Source organism: Nannospalax galili, unplaced genomic scaffold, assembly GCF_000622305.1.
Source record: "Nannospalax galili isolate Female #2095 unplaced genomic scaffold, S.galili_v1.0 scaffold471, whole genome shotgun sequence".
Classification (NCBI taxonomy): Eukaryota; Metazoa; Chordata; class Mammalia; order Rodentia; family Spalacidae; genus Nannospalax; species Nannospalax galili.
Window position 1 is genome coordinate 285,250 of NW_008330333.1, and position 18,948 is coordinate 304,197.

The following is an 18,948-nucleotide window of genomic DNA, read 5'->3' on the forward strand; positions in this document are numbered from 1 at the left end:
AATAGCCATACTTTGAGGCCTATACTAATTTGGTCAGGGGGACATAAAGGACAGTTTTTGCTCCTTGCCCTCCTAGGTGGACTAAGTTCCAGGGGACTACAAGCATCTCTCAAAATGTCCTGTAACTGTGATGAGTCACCTGTCCTCTTGAGCAAGGAGGCTGTGGAAACCCTACCAGATGGACCTGAACCAGTGTCCAGTCTACAAAGAGGAGGGTCAACACAGAGGAAACATTTCCTCCATGCTTCCAAGTGAAGTCAGACATGGTCAAGTAGGACCTTTGACTTATCTTCACATAGATGAAACTGTTAAAGAAAGGAGCCAGGGGCTCCTCCCAAGCCCGTGTTACCCCTGAGGAACAGATCCTCAAATGACCTTAAGAGTAAAAATAAATTGGTTTATCTGGGCCAACTGTAGGGTCTTAAACACCCAAAAGTAAAGTATAACCAAAGATTAGTGGGGTCAATACAATTTTTAAAGAGTTGATATGTATAGCTAAAGGCTACATAACAAGAAACAATGCCAGACAGGAGATACCTTCCTTTGAGTTATTGGCCAGGGTGGCCCAAAAGACTCCCAGACAGTAACCCAGCATAGAACTGGGAAAATGAACAGCAGACCCCAATCTTATCTAAAGGACTATTGAGAACTGATTGCTGCTAGATGAGGAACAGCTGCTCTTCCTAAAACACAGACCTCTAGATAGGCTGACTAGATTCAGCAGACAGACAAGCACTGGGGAATGGCTGTGGGTGTCGACAACAGGGACCACAGAGTACATGGGCTCCAGTGCATGGTAGGGGGAGGCTATGGGAGGGTGCTATTTGGGAAGTGGGCATATAGATGAATAAGTTTGTGTGGGATGTTCTGTGTGACATACACACAAAAAAATCAACAAATTAAAAAAACTTGTATTTGAGGAAGAAGCATAAAAATTTACTACATGTTAAATAGTAGAGGTGATAAACAATGCCAGTGAAATCTACCTGATGACTTTATAGCCATACTCAGGTACTAAGGATCCGAGTGTAGCCGACTGTGACTAGTAACAATTAGATACATAGAGATTAAAGACATGTGCAAACATCTAAGTGTTAGTAGCATTAAAAATGTAGGAAACAGCATATTTTAAAATGAAATGAAGATCTTCTTTAAAGGGTAAAAACTCATTCAATTTTATGTCTTACAGGGTATATACTGAGTTCAATATTGTATAACTATATTAATCCAACTGTGAACCTAAACTAAACATGCTTCTATGTTTAAAGTCCTAGAGAGAATTGGACTGGAGGGAACATACCTCAACATAATTAAAGCTGTAATGAAATGCTTCTAAAAAAAAAGAAGTCCACATAATAATGCAAAAAAATGAGTGAATAAAAATGTATAAGGCTGTGAATCAAATGCTAACAGTAGTTATCTTTTAATGGTGAGACTTGCATAACCTTTGTTTCCTTTATTTTACCTTTCTTTTTTGACCTTTTTTTGATAAAAATTCATTGTTTTTATCATTCTAAGAAGAATAAAGACAAATGTAACAGCAGATTGCCTTGTTGTAAACTGGCATACATTTGGCAGTGATTGCATTCCTGCATTCATTGAACAAGTCACAGACATCACCTTTAAGGATTACATTGCAAAACTGTTAGATTTTCAAAACACTTTTTTCCTTGACCATATTTACTAAGCATGCAAACTGACTACCTAATCCTTGTACTAATATGATGCACTTTATAAGTGACTATGATGTTTTTATGTAACCAGACTGGAATTGCTCAAAGCAGGAAGGATTTTACCTGGCTATAATCTTCCCCAAATATCCTCAGGCACTATCATACACAGAATATATATTCCTTGGATGATACTGATTGACTGATGGTGGCAAAGTAGAATGTCTATGGGAGAAAAGAGTGAGGATAATCATTAGGCCTTTTTATTCCTATAGCCTCTGACTGAAGATGACATCAGGGTGTCTTTTCTGTTTGGTTATAGGTCTTATTGCCCCTTCGAAAGGACAGGCATATATCAATGGATATGAGATTTCAACAGACATGGTTCAAATTAGGAAGAGCCTTGGTTGGTGCCCCCAACATGACATCTTATTTGATAACTTTACAGTAGCAGACCATCTTTCTTTCTGTGCTCAGGTGAGTTGGTAGATAATGGAGATTTATTTCCTCTGTGCCATGCTTGGGAATTGTAAGATAGGTGGCAATTCTATGATTAATTTCAGGAGGGTCTTTCAATGGAACACTCATGTTTCTCTTCACTCTGACAACCAAATATGGGGAGCAGTTTCCTGCCCAAAGACACTGACTGGGTATCCTGTAATCCATTTCTGACACTGCCTATAGTTAACATAACACTCCCCTCCAGTTTAAGGACCCTGTCCCACAAGACTGCCTTCTGCTTCAGATGCCAGTTGCAAATCCCATGTTATTACTTAAACTTCAAGGAAAGGTTCCCATAATCCACTCCTCAGGTTCAATATTTTCCAGTGATTCCTATGAAACTTAGGGAAACATTTACTTCCAGTTCATTGCAAACAGAATTATAAAGGATACAGTGAACAGAGGAAGGACATAGAGCAAGGTATTTGGGAATGTGCGCACAGCTTCCATGCTCCTTTTGAGCACAATTCCCTTCTGTCACCTCAATGTGTTTACTATCCCAGAAACTCTCCAAATTCCATAGTTTAGAGTTTTTTTTTTTTTTTTTTTTTTTTTTTTTTTTTTTGGTCTTTTTGAGACAGGGTCTCCCTGTAGCCCCAGCTGTCCTGGCACTCACTATGTAGACCAGGCTGGCCTTGAACTCACAGAGATCCGCCTACCTCTGCCTCCCAAGGGCTGGAATTAAAAGTACGTGCCACCATTATGTTTCATTATGTAGGCATGATGGATGATTTCTTTAGTTTCCCAAGAGGTTGGGGAGTAGAAAAGTTCCAAGCTTCTTATCATGGCTTAGTCTTTCTGATGACTGTCCATAACTCCTAAAGCTATCCAGTGAACTATCAAGAGTCACCTCATTGGAACAAGACACTCTTCTTCCCTCAGGAAATTCCAGAGGATTTAGGAGCTCTCTGTAGCAAGGAGAATCAAGTATCACAATCAAAGACCAAATATAAGGACAAAAGAGGTTTCTAGAATCCTTATCATTTGGAAAATTATAAGGGTTTTAGGAATCTGCCTCAGGAACGTGAACAAGAATCAAGTATTTCTTGTGTCACGATCTTTTTTTTTTTCTTTAGATTTTTAAAAACTTTCATTACATTTATTTATTTAAGGCCATGGCACCTGGATGTGGAGGACTGAGGATTACTTGGGAGAATCAGTCCTTTCCTTTTAAACCATGTGGGTCCCGGGGATCAAACTCAGGGCATCAGGCTTGACAGCAGTTGTCTTTACCCACTGAACCATCTCACCAGCTCTAGATTTATTTTTAATTACACACACACACACACACACACACACACACACACACACTAAGGGCATCAGATCCCCTAGAACTGGAGTTGCAGGCAGTAATAAGTCTCCTGACTTAGGTGCTGGGAACCAAACTTGGATCCTCTGGAAAAGCAGTAAATACTCTTAACCACTGAGCCCTCTCTCAAGCCCCATTGTGTTGCAACCTTGAAACCTCTTCTGAATACTGTTCTCTAAGTATTCTGAAAGCGGGAGGGATAATGGCATTTAGGATTTCTAAAAACAAGATGGGCCTGGGCTTGGTGGCTTATACCTGTAATCCCAGCATTTGGGAGGCTGAGGCAGTAGGAGCACCTCAAAGTTTGAGGCCAACCTTGGCTACATAGAGTTCCAGTCTTACCTATGCTACTGAGTGAATATATATATATCTTTTTTATCCTTTTTTTATATTTTATTATTTTTATTTTATGTGTATGTGTGTATTGTTTGCATGCATGTGAGTGCACCCATGTCGTGCAATGCTGCGGAGGTCAGAAGAGGGTGTCGGATTCCCCTGCAACTGGAGTTAAGGATGGTTTGTAGCCGCCATGTGGGTGCTGGGAATTGAACCTGGGTCCTCTGCGGGAGCAGTCGATGCTCTTAACTGCTGAGCCATCTCACCAGCCCCTTTCTTTTCTTTTTTTGGAGTATTTTTTAAAGGGAAAGAAAAAAAGATGTCTATAAATGGTTATATTTAATTTTTTGTAGTTAAGTTTTTAGTTTTTTGCTTTTTGTTGTTGTTGTTTTGGGGTTTTTTTTTTTGGTCTTTTTGAGACAGGATCTCGCTGTAATGGGGCTGGCTTGGAACTCACTATGTAGACCAGGCTGGCCTTGAACTCACAGAAGAGTCCCCTTCCTCTGCCTCCCAAGTGCTGGATTAAAGGCGTGCGTCACCACACCTGGTGAGTTTTTAGTTTTTATTGAGAAAAAAATGCACATAACAAAATTTGTCATTTCATTCATTTTATAATGTCTAATTTGGTAGTTTTTAGGACACTCACAATCTTGTAAATTCACTACCATTATCTGTTGTGTCCACTATTCCTGGGGAGACATGAACATCTACCCACCCCAGATAGGGAATCAATGGCAGGCCAAAAGTAAGGATCCCACCCAAGTCCAACTTTGTGAACCAATGGACTTTATTGGGGTTACTTACAGGAGTATGGGTGAGGGGTTACTTAGAGGAGCAGAAATGACTCAAAGACAGCTGTGTCACCAAAGCTCACCCGAGCATGGGTGACAGCTCATGAGAGCTGGAAACCTGCAGGCAGCTCAGCAGGTTGGAGAGTGTCCTTTCCAGGCAGCTCAGTTGGTCTGAGCCTCTTTCAGGCAGCTCAATTGTCTGAAAATATCTCTTAGCACTCCTCACTGGGGAGGGAGAGGCCTAGTGAATCTTGTCAGTTTCAGGGACTTCCTGAAGCTATTAAGTTTACTTCCTAAATTTAACAAGCTTAGAACAGCCTGTGTCTTAAGGAGCTTCTCTATAGGATAGAATGTTTCACCACTCTCTCACCCCCGATCACCACCTCCCCCTCCTCCTCCCCACCCCCACCAGATCATCCTATGTCTTAGGGAGCTTCCCTCAAAGATGTAAGGTTTTATTTTGGAGGAAACTGCTGCACAATACAACCTGATATCAACCTTTGGCCTACACAATACACCACACTATATACATGTGTGCATATGTACAGATACATACATTATACACATGATAATGTGTATACACATCCACATGCATATGTATACATACATATACTACACAATACACTACACACATGTATAAACATTTACATGCATGTGTGTACAGATATGTAGACTATACGTATGTGTATAGTCTCACTATGTAGACCAGGCTGGCCTTGAACTCACAGAGATCCACCTGCCTCTGCCTCCCGAGTGCTGGGATTAAAGGCGTGCACCACCACGCCCGGCTATAAATACTGATTTTTAAAAATAAGTAAATTGGTTTGGCACTCCTAGAATAAATCCTACTTAGTCATATTAGCCTTTTAACATGCTGCTATATTTATTTTTAAGTCATTTACTCATTGACAAGGTTCAATTTGTCCTTTGTCCCTTTCTTCCAAAATAGTAAGTTTCTTGCATATTTTTCTTGGATATATTTTATATATATACAAGCACAATATTGGTTAGCCATCTCAGCTCCCATCAGCACCATTTGCTTCATATCCCCTCATCCTCTGCTTTTCAGTTGAAAGGCCTGTCTCTTCCGAAGTGCCATGAAGAAATAAAGCAGATACTAAGCATCCTCTGTCTGGAGGACAAGTGGAACTCAAAGTCCAAGTACCTGAGTAGGGGGATGAAGCGCAAGCTGTCTATTGGCATTGCCCTCATAGCTGGCTCCAAGGTACAGGGCAGCAGGTCTGGCCTCTTGATGCAGCCAGGTCAGGCTTCCACACAGTGGACAAACACAGGGGTGGTGAGGCCAGCTTATCAAACCCCAACTGGTACTGCACAGGGCCACACAGGAAAGCCAGCCTGGGCTTGGGATGCAGCTCTGCCACTGTCACAAGGCTGTGCCTCTGCCTTTCCAGATTTTGGTTTTGGATGAGCCCACTTCAGGCCTGGACTCCACCTCCAGGAGGGTCATCTGGGACCTTCTTCAGCAACAAAAGAGTGACCACACCATCCTGCTGACCACCCACTTCATGGATGAAGCTGACCTGCTGGGGGACCGCATTGCCATCATGGCCAAAGGGGAGCTGCAGTGCTGTGGGTCATCACTGTTCCTCAAGAAGAAATACGGTGAGCAGTGGGCAGTAAGAGCCCAGGGCAACCTCCACTCCGTGACAGGGTCAGCGCCACTACCCATTGTGTTGAGGGGAACTGCCTGCCCACTGTTATCCTGTGTGAAGGGCCCTGACATGGGCTGGGCGAGGCCTTCTCTTGGCCCAGTGGAAGGATTTATGCCAGTGAGGAGGAAATGGAATAAACTTTGAGACTTAGGATCAGAGAACTTGAGTTTGTATTCAGGTTGTCAGTTTATTGCCTCTTTATCCAGGTAGCAAGATAAGTTTACCCTTGTGTAGACTTTGTTTTTATCTAATCTATAAAATAGAAATGAAGATGTCATGTTTCTCAGAGTGAAAAGGTGTGTGAGGGAGCACTTTATGACAGTGAGCTGTTACTGCTCAATGGGTTAAAGTTCTTTTCAGCAACACCATTCAAACTTCCTTCTGTTGTTCTCTAGGGCACCATCTTGCATCCATCCATATCTCGGGTTGCTCTGCACCATTGCTACTTCTTTTTTAAAAGATTTTGTATTTATTGTTTTTATTTTATGTGTATGAGTGTATTGTCGGTGTGTGTGTAAATCCACCCGTGTTGTGCATTGCTCCTAGAGGTCAGAAGAGGGCATTGGATTTCCCTTGGGACTGGAGTGACAGAGAGTTGTTACCTGCCATGTGGGTGCTGGGAGTTGAACCTGGGTCCTCTGCACAAGCAGCCAATGCTGTTAATTGCTGAGCCATCTCTCCTGCCCCACCATTCCTACTTCTAACTACCTTTCTTTATCTGTTAACCAAGGTAGTGTCTCACCCAGTCTCCTGATTTATTAAATATATTCTCTGTGTGAAAAAAATACATGTATTTCTAGCCTCTGCTTCTCTTCAGAACCTCTGGTCTGCATATTTAACTGCCTGCTCTATGGCCCTGTCCTATTCCACTTTAACAGGATATATGAGATGGCTAATTTATAAGAAAGCAGGCTTACAGTTCCAGAGGTTCAGACATTCAAGATAAGGCAGCATTATGTAGTGGGGAGCTTGTGTTTTTTCAGCTCATGGTGGAAAGCTCATGTGAAAGAAGACAAGGAAGCTTAACTGTGTTTAAAACAACCTACTCTCTTAATAAATCATCCAGTCACTCAAGAGTGACAATTTACACAAGAAAGGCATTAATCCATTCCTGGGGACTCCACCTTCATGACCCAAACACCTCTTTACAAGCTTCATCTCTTGACATTACTGCACTGGGGACCAAGTCTCTACATGAGTTTTGGTGGACATTGACCATACTCAAATCATAGCAAGTATTGACAGACCTCTCAAACTTGTGTAAAAACTGTGAAGAACTGAGCTCTAGTTCCCACCAATCCTGCTTCTCCCTTAGGCATTGTCTTCTCAAAAAAGTCAGCTCTTCTCTTCTAGGTGCTTGGATAAAACCTGGAAGCTCTCTTGCAGCAATTTCTTCCATAACCCATGTCTAATCTACCTGTAAACATTGCTGGCTTTGCTTTCAAAATATATGTAGGTTGTCCGTCACTCTCCATCTCTGACCACGTTCCAGCACCCTGGTCCAGGTTACCATCTCCTCCTACCTGGATTATTGCAGATGCCTCCTAAACCATCTCTCTGATCTCTCACCTTCTAATTCTGTTCTCAACCCACTTGTCCAAGTGAGTACCTGAGAATGCATGTCATTCCTCTTCTGATTCTTTCGCTCAGAATTCCCACAGACCCACTCAGAATAAAAGCCAAAGTCGTGGAAGTGGCCACCAAAGCCTTACGGGCTGCCTCTATTATCCTTGACCTCATATTTTTGATCCCTGTGATCCTGGGAATTGAAGTAAGGGCCTTGTACTTGCTAGGCAGGTGCTTACCATTGAGTTCCATCCCCAGCTCTCCTGATTTCATTTTCTGATGCCTTCCTGCTTCTTACTCTGCTCCTTCACCCAGGTTCCTTGTTGCTTTGACCTTTCAGATCATATGTGGCTGTCCTTTTGTTCCTCCTACACTATTTTGGCCATTATTACACTGATGCCACATTCTTAGTGAGGCTTTTGTTCCTCATTCAGTTCAAAACCATAGATCCCAACACACCGCATTCTCTTACTGTTTATTTTACTCCTTAGTCTTTGTCACTAGTAGTCTAAAGACTTTGTTATTTATCTTGGTTATTGTCTGTTCCCTAGGTTGTTAGTGAAAGCTCCAGGAGATTAGGGATTTTTTTTTTCACCCAGGACAGTAAATGTCCCATCCTAGGATCTCAAAAATGTTTGTTAAAAGAATATATGTCTTGCATAGTAGTAAAAAATGTTACTGATTTCTGAGTGTTTTGAAGGCTGTAAGACATAAACCCTCAAAACCTTGATGTAATTTTAATGCAAGTGTCTTTGGTCTTCTCCTTAACTTTGTAGGAAGAGGCCTTGAATTTAGTTTTCACTTCTTAAGTTATCATTTAAAGGGAGTGCCATCCTTAATGCAGCCCTTCTTATGTTGCCTTCCACTGCTGTTTGTAACATTCCAATTATGGAGTAGAAAGGAAGATTGAAGAATAGCACTACAGGGCTTCCGAAGGCAGGTCATTATAGTTTAAACTTGATCTCACGTAGTCCTCCACTTTCCTTTGCCCTGAGCTTGTCCCATTCTGAGCTGTAGAAAACTAAATGTGGCCCAAGAAGAACACTATAAAAAGTAAGATAATTTCATTATCTTTTACGTGGTATTTCAGGTACAGGATACTATATGACTTTAATAAAAACACCTCTCTATGACACAGAGAAGGTTTCTGATCTTATTTATCAGCACATACCAAATGCAGTTTTGGAGTCCAGCATTGGAGAAGAATTAATATTCATACTTCCTAAGAAGACCATGCCCAGGTATGGACCAAGACACAGCACATTCACCCATGGCCACAGAAATCCACATCCTTCACATATGCAAACATGCAAAATACACAGTCTCATCCTAATATAGGATCAGCACAAGACTGAGGATTCTATTATCTGATCATGTCTAGTGTAGTACTTGGGTTCAACTTATTGGGTATGATTTTTCTTGGTTTGAAGACTTGTGAACTAAAGAGATAAGGTATCAGATCCACATACAGCCAAAGAACTGAGCATGCAGTGGTGACCACAAGGGACAGTATCATTCAGAAACAGAAATAAGAGGCATATAACACACATCAATCTAGTAATTCTGAATTCTAGTTTGATATGTGTCTTTAATTTCTGCTTTATCAAGAGCAGGATATATATATATATATATATATATATATATTGATCATAATGTAATTCTGCTTCCTAGGAGTGGTTTTGATCAACCCTCAACTTTACTCACTAGCTGTTAATTCTTCATTTTGAGTAACACTTCCTTTTCCATACAAACTGGCTGATTCTCACAGCTGAATAGCTTCATTTGCCTGATAACTGCCCGTAGAAGAGTGTCCAAGCTGGTATAATTTAAATATGCTGTAGGTGTGCTACACACCAGATTATGAAATACACTACTTTTTAATTTATTTATTTTTGTTCTTTTTGACCCAGTTTCTCCCTGTAGCTCCAGCTAGCCTGGAACTCACTGTGTAGACCAGGCTGGCCTTGAACTCACAGAGATCCACCTGCCTCTGCCTCCCAAGTGCTGGGATTAAAGGCGTGCGTCACCAACACCACATATTTTTTTTTAAACAGTGCTTCTAGAGGCTACAGAGATGGCTCATGGGTTAAGAGCACTGGCTGTTCTTGGAGAAGACCCAGGTTCAAATCCCAGCACCCAGATGGCAGCTAACAACTGCCCGTAACTCCAGTTCCAAGGGATCCAATGACCTCATCTGTCCTCCACAGGCATTGCAGGACACAGTTGCACTTAAATGCAGGCAATACACACATACACATAAAATAATAAAAATAAAATATTTTAAAAAACAATGCTGATAGTTGCAAATTCTGATTCAGTTATATATTACTAAATGACAAATTACCTGAAAGTTTTCTGGCTTAAAGGGGCAACTGTTTTAATGCCTCATGTGGTTCTTTTTCCAGTGCTGAAGATTCAGTTGAGGGTCTTGCACTTGATAAGCAGGGGCTCTGCCTCTTGGCCACATCCCTAGCAGTTTCTGTAAATTGACTGGACTGAGCTAGACAGTTTTTATGCTCAATATCAATATTATCTGGGGCTAGAATGAGCTGGAATATTCAGGCTGGATCATCCTCATGTCTGGGATGATGGTGCTGGCTAACACTTGGGAGCTCACAAGCGCTGCTAAATGTAGCACTCAGTATTCCTCAAGGTGGTCCCTCAGGTGACTTGGGCTTCTTATAACATGGCAGGTAGGGTCCAATAAAAGGCAGTCCAAGAGAGAATTTGGAAAAAGAAGAGAAAAAACCAGCCATTTCTCTTTACGCCTGGGTTCAGACATTCCAAAATCATATCTGTGCTAAGTGTGTCTTCAGTTTGTCCCTACAGGAACTTTCCAAAATAAATGCTATTTATGTGATAGTTATGAAACCACAGCATGACAGAGCTGAGATTTGAACAAATACTCCTGGCCACAAAGCCCCTATATTTTTCACAAGGGTGGTAAATAACTTATGTTCCGTCTTTCAGATAAAACTGTTTTTTCCTTCCAGGTTTGAAGGTCTATTTACTGACTTAGAAAAGAGGCAGGAAGAGTTGGGAATCTACACTTTGGGGGCCTCTGTCACCACCATGGAGGAAGTGTTCATTCAGTAAGTAAAAGTAAAACTGAAGGGCTAGAGAGATGGCTCAAGTGGGTAACAGTACTTGCTGTATAAGTATGAGGATGGCTTGCTGGACAGAAAGTCTAGATGAAAGCTAGTGTGCTCCAGGTTCAATGAGAGACTGGTCTCAAGGAATAAGATGGAAAGGATTAGAGGAAGACAGCTGATGTCCTTCTCTGGCCTCACAAGTATCTGCACACACACACACACACACACACACACACACACACAAATAAAACGGGAAGCTCTGAAGATCTTAGGGTTAGAAGAGATCTTAAACATCATCTATCTGTATAAATGTTGCCCAATGCTTGGCTCTTTTTCTAACAGTCTTACTGAATAGTCATCCAGCCTCTAAATAGTACTTCCAATAATGGGACATTAGATAATAACAGACTATGTTAAATGTAATAGTATTCAACAAAACTATTTGTTTATTTATTTATTTATTATTTGGCTTTTTGAGACAGGGTCTCACTATGCAGCCCTAGCTGGGTCTGGAGCTCCCTGTCAGGCTGGTCTTTAACTTGGGGTGATCCTCTTGCCTCCATCTCCTGAGTGCTGGGATTACAGGTGTTTGCTAACATACCTGAAACAACCCTAATTTTAACAGAAATTTCCAGGGTATGAAAAATAACCATTTTATCAGTTAAGGTGCTTTTACCTACAAATAATATATAATCCCAACTGAGATGGTTTTAACAAAAAGAAGAATTCATTACGTCTTTTACAAAGAACTCCAGTGATTGAGAAGCTCTAAGGTTGGCTATTTTATCTACGAACCAGTTTGAACATCCTGAAGCTGGATTGTAGGGTCAATTCTAGAAAGGCCTTGATAGAGTGCTGCTACCCTGAGAGATACACCAGGCCAGAGCTTGGCAAGAAACACAGGGTGATTTTCCCCAATATTTGTCTTTTAACTTGAATGTGTAACTGTTTATGACTACTATTCATGATCTATTTAAATTTGTGACTTAATTTAATTTGATGTTTTTATAATTTATTTATTTATTTATTTATGTCTTTTTGAGACAGGGTCTCCCTGTAGCCCAAGCTGGCATGGAACTCACTATGTAGACTAGGCTGGCCTTGAACTCACAGAGTTCTGCCTGCGCCACTATGCTTGGCCTTAATTTGATGTTTTTTACTATTGTCAAGTGAATATGGATTTTCTCTCCATTTTGTTTCTTTCCCTTATTCTGTTTTCATCCATCCACACACACTTGTTGGAAATTATGCATTATTATGCATTATTATTCCATTATTTCAGTGATAAGCCCAGATATTGAGACACAAATATGTATAAGTCTCAGGCTATTAAAAATCTTGAGTCTGTTCTTGGAAATACCAGAATCTTTCATTTTATTCACATATATTCTACCACCATCAATTTATATACTGTTGCACATTTTAATGCTGTATGTTTTTAGGCTTCACGAAACATTATTATTGGGTCTAAGATACAAAATGATTTAGTGGGACATGGAGGCTTAAACCTTTAATCCCAGCAGAGAAAGGTAGATCTCTGTGAGATCGAGGCCAGCCTGGTCTATATAGTGAGTTCCAGGACAGCACTTGGGAGGCAGAGGCAGGCAGACTCTGTGATTTCAAGGCCAACCTGGCCTATGTAGTGAGTTCCAGTCCATCTGTAGCTACAGGGAAACCCTGTCTCAAATAGATGCGAGAGAGAGAGAGAGAGAGATAGAGAGAGAGAGAGAGAAAGAGAGAGAGAGAGGAAAATTTAATAATCAGAAGATTTTAGCCAAGTATAGTGGAACAAGGCTATAATTCTAGCATTGGGAGGCTAAGGCAGAAAGAATACTTTTATTACCATATAAACTTTGATATAAACTTGTCAATTGCTTTTTTTTTACTTTAAAGAAAATTTATTGAGAATTTCATACATGCATATAAGGTGTTTTGATCAAATCCACGCCTACTCCTTCCCATCCAACTCTTCCCATATCTCCCCATCACTTTTTCCTGTATTCTTTTTGCTACTCTAACATTCTCCCCTCTGAAGAGGTAACCCTAAAATCTTTTAGGGATTAGTTAAGAGCTCCCAAATACTTTTGACATTTTTGGCCTTTGGAACAGAGTATGTTGCTAAGAGGCCCAAGGACATTTTGACTTTTAGTCAAGAAAATGGCTACTTTTCTTTTGGGGTCTTTTTACCCTAACCACCTAGCCAATTCCTACCTCCTATTCCTATCACACTATCCTCTGAAGAGGTTTCCCAAATCGCTAATGGGGAATCAGGACACAGACCACTCTGGCCTCTTCCATAATGAACAGGGATGCAGGGTGAGGCAGTTGGGGTACCCCTTCAGTGGGTCTATCTAAAAGACTCCCAAAATGCATAACTCTTAACTGTAGGGAGAAAATAAAGTCCTTGACTGGTGCCTAGGAGATGTGAAGGAGAAGTAAAGGCAAGAGTACTTAGTATTACAAGTTCTAAACAGGTGTGCTGGATAGCTTTAGTGTCAACTTGACACACCTGGGTTGAGATAGCCTCAACCGGGAATTGCCTCTATTGGACTGGCCTGTGGCCATGTCTGAAGGGTATCTTCTTGATGAGTGACGTGGGAGAGCCCAGCCCACTGTGGGTGGTGCCACCCCTGGGCAGGTGGGCCTGTGTAGCATAAGAAAGCAGGCTGAGCAGGGGCCAGGAAAGCAAGCCAATAAGCAGCATTCCTCCATGTCCTGTGCTCCAGCTCCTGCTTCCAGGTTCCTGCCCTGAGTTCCTACCTTGGGCTCCCTGATGAACTGTAACCTGGGAGATGTAAGACAAATAAACCCTTTCCTCTCCAAGTTGGTATTGGGCAGAGTTTTTTGTCTCAGCAATGAAGAACAAACTAGGACAACAGGGAACCAGAAAAAAGGTCAGAACAGGGCAAATTTCAAATGTTCATGTCAGAGTCCATTGGAATTTCTTGATAAGAGCTTCCAGAAGAATCCCTCTGGAATTGGGTTCCTCCTCATTTTTCTTTTGTCTGCCAAGGCTGGACTCTAGAGTGATGGACTCAGGATTTGTTTTCAGGCACTTTGATAGCTATTGGAGTGGCTAGAATCAGTGTCAGTTCCTTTGCAAAGGCTTCTAGATAGGGGGAGAAAAAAATTTAGCCAGCATTTTAGAACAATAGTAGGTTGTCTCCCTTATCTACAGGTGGGCTCTACAGTATTGCAAACCAAGATTTGAAGTCTTACATCTGAGAAGCACTTTCTGATTAGAAACAAAATCATCAATGAGAAATAATTTTCTAAATAACATTTTATATGGACTTAAGCCTAATATCTGGGAAGTGTAAGCCCTTGAACTCTTAAAGAAATAAACTGATCACTTTAATCTTTGGTTAGACTTTCCTTTTGGGTGTTTAAGACCATACAGTTGGCCCAAATAAACCAATTTATTTTTAGTCTTAAGGTCGTTTGAGGATCAGTTCCTCAGGGGTCACATGGGCTGGGAGGAGCCCCCAGCTTCTTTGTTTTACCAGTTCCATCTATGTGAAGATCAGTCAAAGGTCCTACTCAACCATGGGTGGCTTCACTTGGAAGCATGGAGGAAATGTTTCCTCTGAGTTGACCCTCCTCTTTGTAGACTGGGCACAGGTTCAATTCCATCTGGTGGGGTCTCCATGGCCTCCCTGAATAGGAGGACAGGTGACTCACCACAGTTACAGGACATTTTGAGGGATGTACCATAGTTCCCTAGAACTTAGTCGACCTTGGAGGGCAAGGAGCAAAAACTGTCCTTTAAGTCCCTCTGACCAGATTAGTGTAGACCTCAAAGTATGGCTCTTAAACATCCAAGAAGGTTAGTTCCACCAGTCTGGTACTTTTAATTACCATGTGTTATGTAGATAAAGCTTGGGGAAAACCCCAACATTCTCAGAGAAATCTTGACTAGACATATATTTTGTTCCTTAAACTAGTTGACTAAACTATGACCATAGAAATTTTAAGATTATGTGTATATTATTTTTGTCTCATCCTCTATATATCATAGCAAACCTACACAGACCTTCATCACTTGTTTAGGCTTTCTCATTTTTTCTGTCTACTTTGGAAAATATCTCCATTCCCATATCCTTTTAATGTCTTTTACATTCTCATTTTCTTTTTTAATAATTATGAGACATAATAATATTAATAAATAAACTTCCATGTTGTGATAATTCTTTTCCTGGGGATACTAAGAAATGCTTATCCCCTTTTAAGGTTCTAGTATCAAACCAATGTTTGATTAAAGTTTTCCTGAGGAACCAATGAATTTACTGAGCTTACTTATAGAGATGACTGAGGAATTGCTGAGGAGTATGAGTGACCTTGGGGTATGCTCACTGGAAAGCCTTTACTCAGCATGGATCAAGCCTTCTCTTCCTAGCCTTCCCCAGATTATATATTTTAGTCATCCCCAAATCCAAGAGACCATGTGTGATTAGGGCCAAACAATTGTTTTTTTTTTTTTTTAAAGAATCTCCTGGAATGCTAGTTCATCAGTTTTAATAATGTACTACAGTAATACAAGTTGTTAATGATAGGGGGAAGGGAAGCATATGAAAGCTCTCTGTACTTCCTCCTCTTAGAAGTGGGTTCAACATTCCTAGCCCAGCCTCCAGGTACCTACAGATCTGGAAAACATGCAGCCTCATGAAAAACCTTGAGACAAAAACCACATAGTTAACTTACCTTCCAGTTCTTCACCCACAGAAACTGTGAGAGATAATAAATATTTACAGGATTTTTTTGTCTTATTTTGAGACAGGCTTTCCCTGTAGCCCCAGCTGGCCTGGAACTCACTATGTAGACCAGGCTGGCCTTGAACTCACAGAGATCTGCCTGCCTCTGCCTAGTGCTGGGACTAGCCACCACACCTAGCTTTTACAGTTGTTTTAAGCTGCCTGACTTTGAGGATAAACTGTGTCATAGTACCAAATAACAAGTATGCCATATTTTTTATATTGTATTTGTCATTTTTATTTTATGTGTATGAGTGTATTGCTTGCATGTGTCATGCAATGCCCACAGGAGTCAGAAGAGGGCATTGAATGGATGGTTGTTAGCTGCTGCCATGTGGGTGCTAGGAATCAAGCCCAGGTTCTCTTCAAGAGCAGCCAGTGCTCTCAATGTCTGAGCCATGTCTCCAGTCTTTTGGACTGTAATCTTAATGGTGCTATGTTTTTAAATTTTCAGTTTTGCAGGGCTGGAGAAATGGCTCAGCAGTTAAGAGAACTGACTGCTCTTGCAGGACCCAGGTTAGTTCCCAGCACCCACATGGTGGCTAACACCCATCTGTAATGCCAGTTCCAGGGGATCTGATGCCATCTTCTGGCATCCACAGGCATTGCATGCATGTGGTGCACATACATATATGCAGGCAAAACACTCATACATATACAAAATATGAATTAATTTAAATCTTTCAGTTTTGCTTATAAGATTAATGTGTAATTTTGTTTTAATTTTCATGTGATTTTTTAATGTGTATGAATGTATTGCTTGCATATATGTAAGTGCACCTGTGTTGTGCCGTGCCCACGGAGGTCAGAAGAGGTGTCAGATCCCCTGGAACTGGAGTTTCAGATGGTTGTTAGCTGCCATGTAGTGCTGGGAATCCAACCTGGGTCCTGTGCAAGAACAGTCAGTACCTTTAACTACAGATCCATCTCTCCAGTCCCCTTCATGTGATATTTTATACATTTATTTATTTTTATTTATTTATTATTTTTATGTGTACGTATGTATTGCCTGAATGTAGGTAAGTGCACCCATGTCATGCAATGCCTGCGAAGGACAGAAGAGGCTATCGGATCCCCTGGAATTGGAGTTATGAACAGTTGTTAGCTGCCATGTGGATGCTGGGATTCGAACCTGGGTCTTCTGCAAGAACAGCCAGTGTTCTTAACTACTGAGCCATCTCTCCAGCCCCCTCGTGATATTTTAAAAAACAAAATCTAATCATGATGGTTTTATTTGAGATCTTTAGAAAAGGCATTGGTTAGTTAATTCAGTGCTTAGGGCTTACTGAAGACCATGCTACCTATAATAGAACTTAGATGTAGTGCCTTTTTCCATCATTATCCTTATCCTGGCATCAATTTTTATAAATATATGAATTTCATTGTTTAAACTAAAAAAATGAAATGTCTTATGATTTTGATTCTTTATATTTGTTTATGTTTTTGGTTTGGTTTAGGGTTTGTAAATTGGCAGATTCCAGTACACATATCTTAACTGAGAAGCGACCTTCTATTCAGCCCCATCCCCAGATTCACAGAGTTCCTGTTGACAGAATTAGATATCTTCACTCAAGAATATTCTCAAAACAGACTGATCTGACAATCAAACTAAACATGGGAGTAAGCAGTATATTCCAAATACATGCAAAAAAAGATATTGTGGTTTAACTGATGGAATAATGGTATCATTCTGTCCGGAACCAGGCGTGGTATATCATATGCCTATAATCCCAGTGTTTGAGATGCTGAGGCAGGAAGATTATGAGTTTAAAGCCAGTCTAGAGAGATTCCATCTCAAAAAATAAAATAAAACTAATGTGGGGGGTTTGAACCAGTGACCCCCACGCAGTGATGACTGGGGATGAGTAAGCGCGCTGTTCTCCAGCCCATGCTGCCCCCAGTACTGGGAACACTCAGGCGCAAAGGGGAGCCTAGTCAAGCAGGGACTCATTTATTGCAGGTGTTACAGAGCTTGTAAAGGCATCTGGAAATCCCCCTCCCCCCTGAGGGTGTATCTTAAGGATGGTCACGAACTGATCATGCACTCCTCAGCAGTGCAGAAGTATCCTTCAGACTTTTACAACAAGTCAGGCCGTGAAAACAAGTCAGGCCATGCCCCAGTAACTTCTCGGACCTCTGCAAGGTGGGGCCTTTAGGTCCCCATAAACTAAGAATGGGTCTATCAGGCAATATCACACAATTCGCTCTAGTTCAAAGATAGAAAGCATGGTGTTTGGGTGGGAATTAACCCAGTAGAAAAAGGTATCAGAAAATACCCTAACAGGCCTGGCCATTCCTCATCAGGTAGGAAAGAAAATAAAAGTACTACTTCTAAGTGTCAGAGCCCAGACTTCATCTTTCACTGTGATGGGCAGTACATGCATTGTACCACCTGAAATTTAAATTTTAAAAAAGATATAAACCAGGCGTGGTGGTGCATGCTTTTTTTAAAAAAAATGATTTATTTAATAACAACATACTTAGAAGAAGCATATCATTACAACACAATTGACATACGGTTTCCTGAGGTAGGATGCATCTCTTTCAAAATTGGCTGTAAATTTTTAGGTTTACAGTTGAATTATTACGAGAACCTTGAGAGTGAGTAGGAAGGATGGACTGGCAGGTTGGCAAGCTGGCAGGCTAGTAGGTGAGGTGACTAAGCAGTCAGATATTCCTGATCAGGGCCAGTTTGGGGGGAAGAGATGACCTGCTCCTGCTGTGAGAACCCTGGGTTTCATCCACTTCTCTACCAAGATATTTACCAAACTCTTAAACAAAAGACTAGCAACTCCTCAAAGACCAATTCTGCCCTCTGTGATTTTGTAAAGTTCATCCCACCTTGCATGTCCTTTGTCCTGCAGAGTTTGGATCTGGCCTGAAGTGTCTTAGCTGTCTTTCTCAATTCTGACAGTCTCATAACTGTGCTGTCAGCATTAATCTTTGTTCAAGTTCAGACCTGGACTGATCTTCCTCCTTACTGTCTGAAACTCTCCTCAACCCACAACTCCCCTTGGGACAGGCCTTTGTAGAGCCAGGAGTAGGCTGCTGCTGCAAGGCGGCTGGGTGGAGCCTGTCTTCAGCAGCTTGGAACTAGAATGTGTCCTCTGCTCCCAGGGGCTCTGTGTTTAAAAACAGCACAGGCAACCCTCCCTGTGCTGGTGACACACAGACTCATGAGGGTGAATAATCATTTTGATAGTCATTTTGGGGGTAAGCAACAGAACAGTGAATAAAAACTCATCTCCAACTAAAAATA

At 41.2% G+C, this 18,948-nt stretch overlaps 1 protein-coding gene across 1 annotated transcript in view; it reads left to right on the forward strand.

Annotated features, from left to right (window-relative positions):
* The window catches only part of LOC103744804 (ATP-binding cassette sub-family A member 17-like), a 112,732-nt gene that overhangs the window by 55,719 nt on the left and 38,065 nt on the right, over positions 1-18,948 (forward strand). The window contains 6 exon segments of the mRNA XM_008846654.2: positions 1,993-2,147; positions 5,677-5,832; positions 6,020-6,230; positions 8,937-9,087; positions 10,840-10,938; positions 17,147-17,309. Coding sequence (XP_008844876.1) covers positions 1,993-2,147; positions 5,677-5,832; positions 6,020-6,230; positions 8,937-9,087; positions 10,840-10,938; positions 17,147-17,309 — 935 coding nt within the window.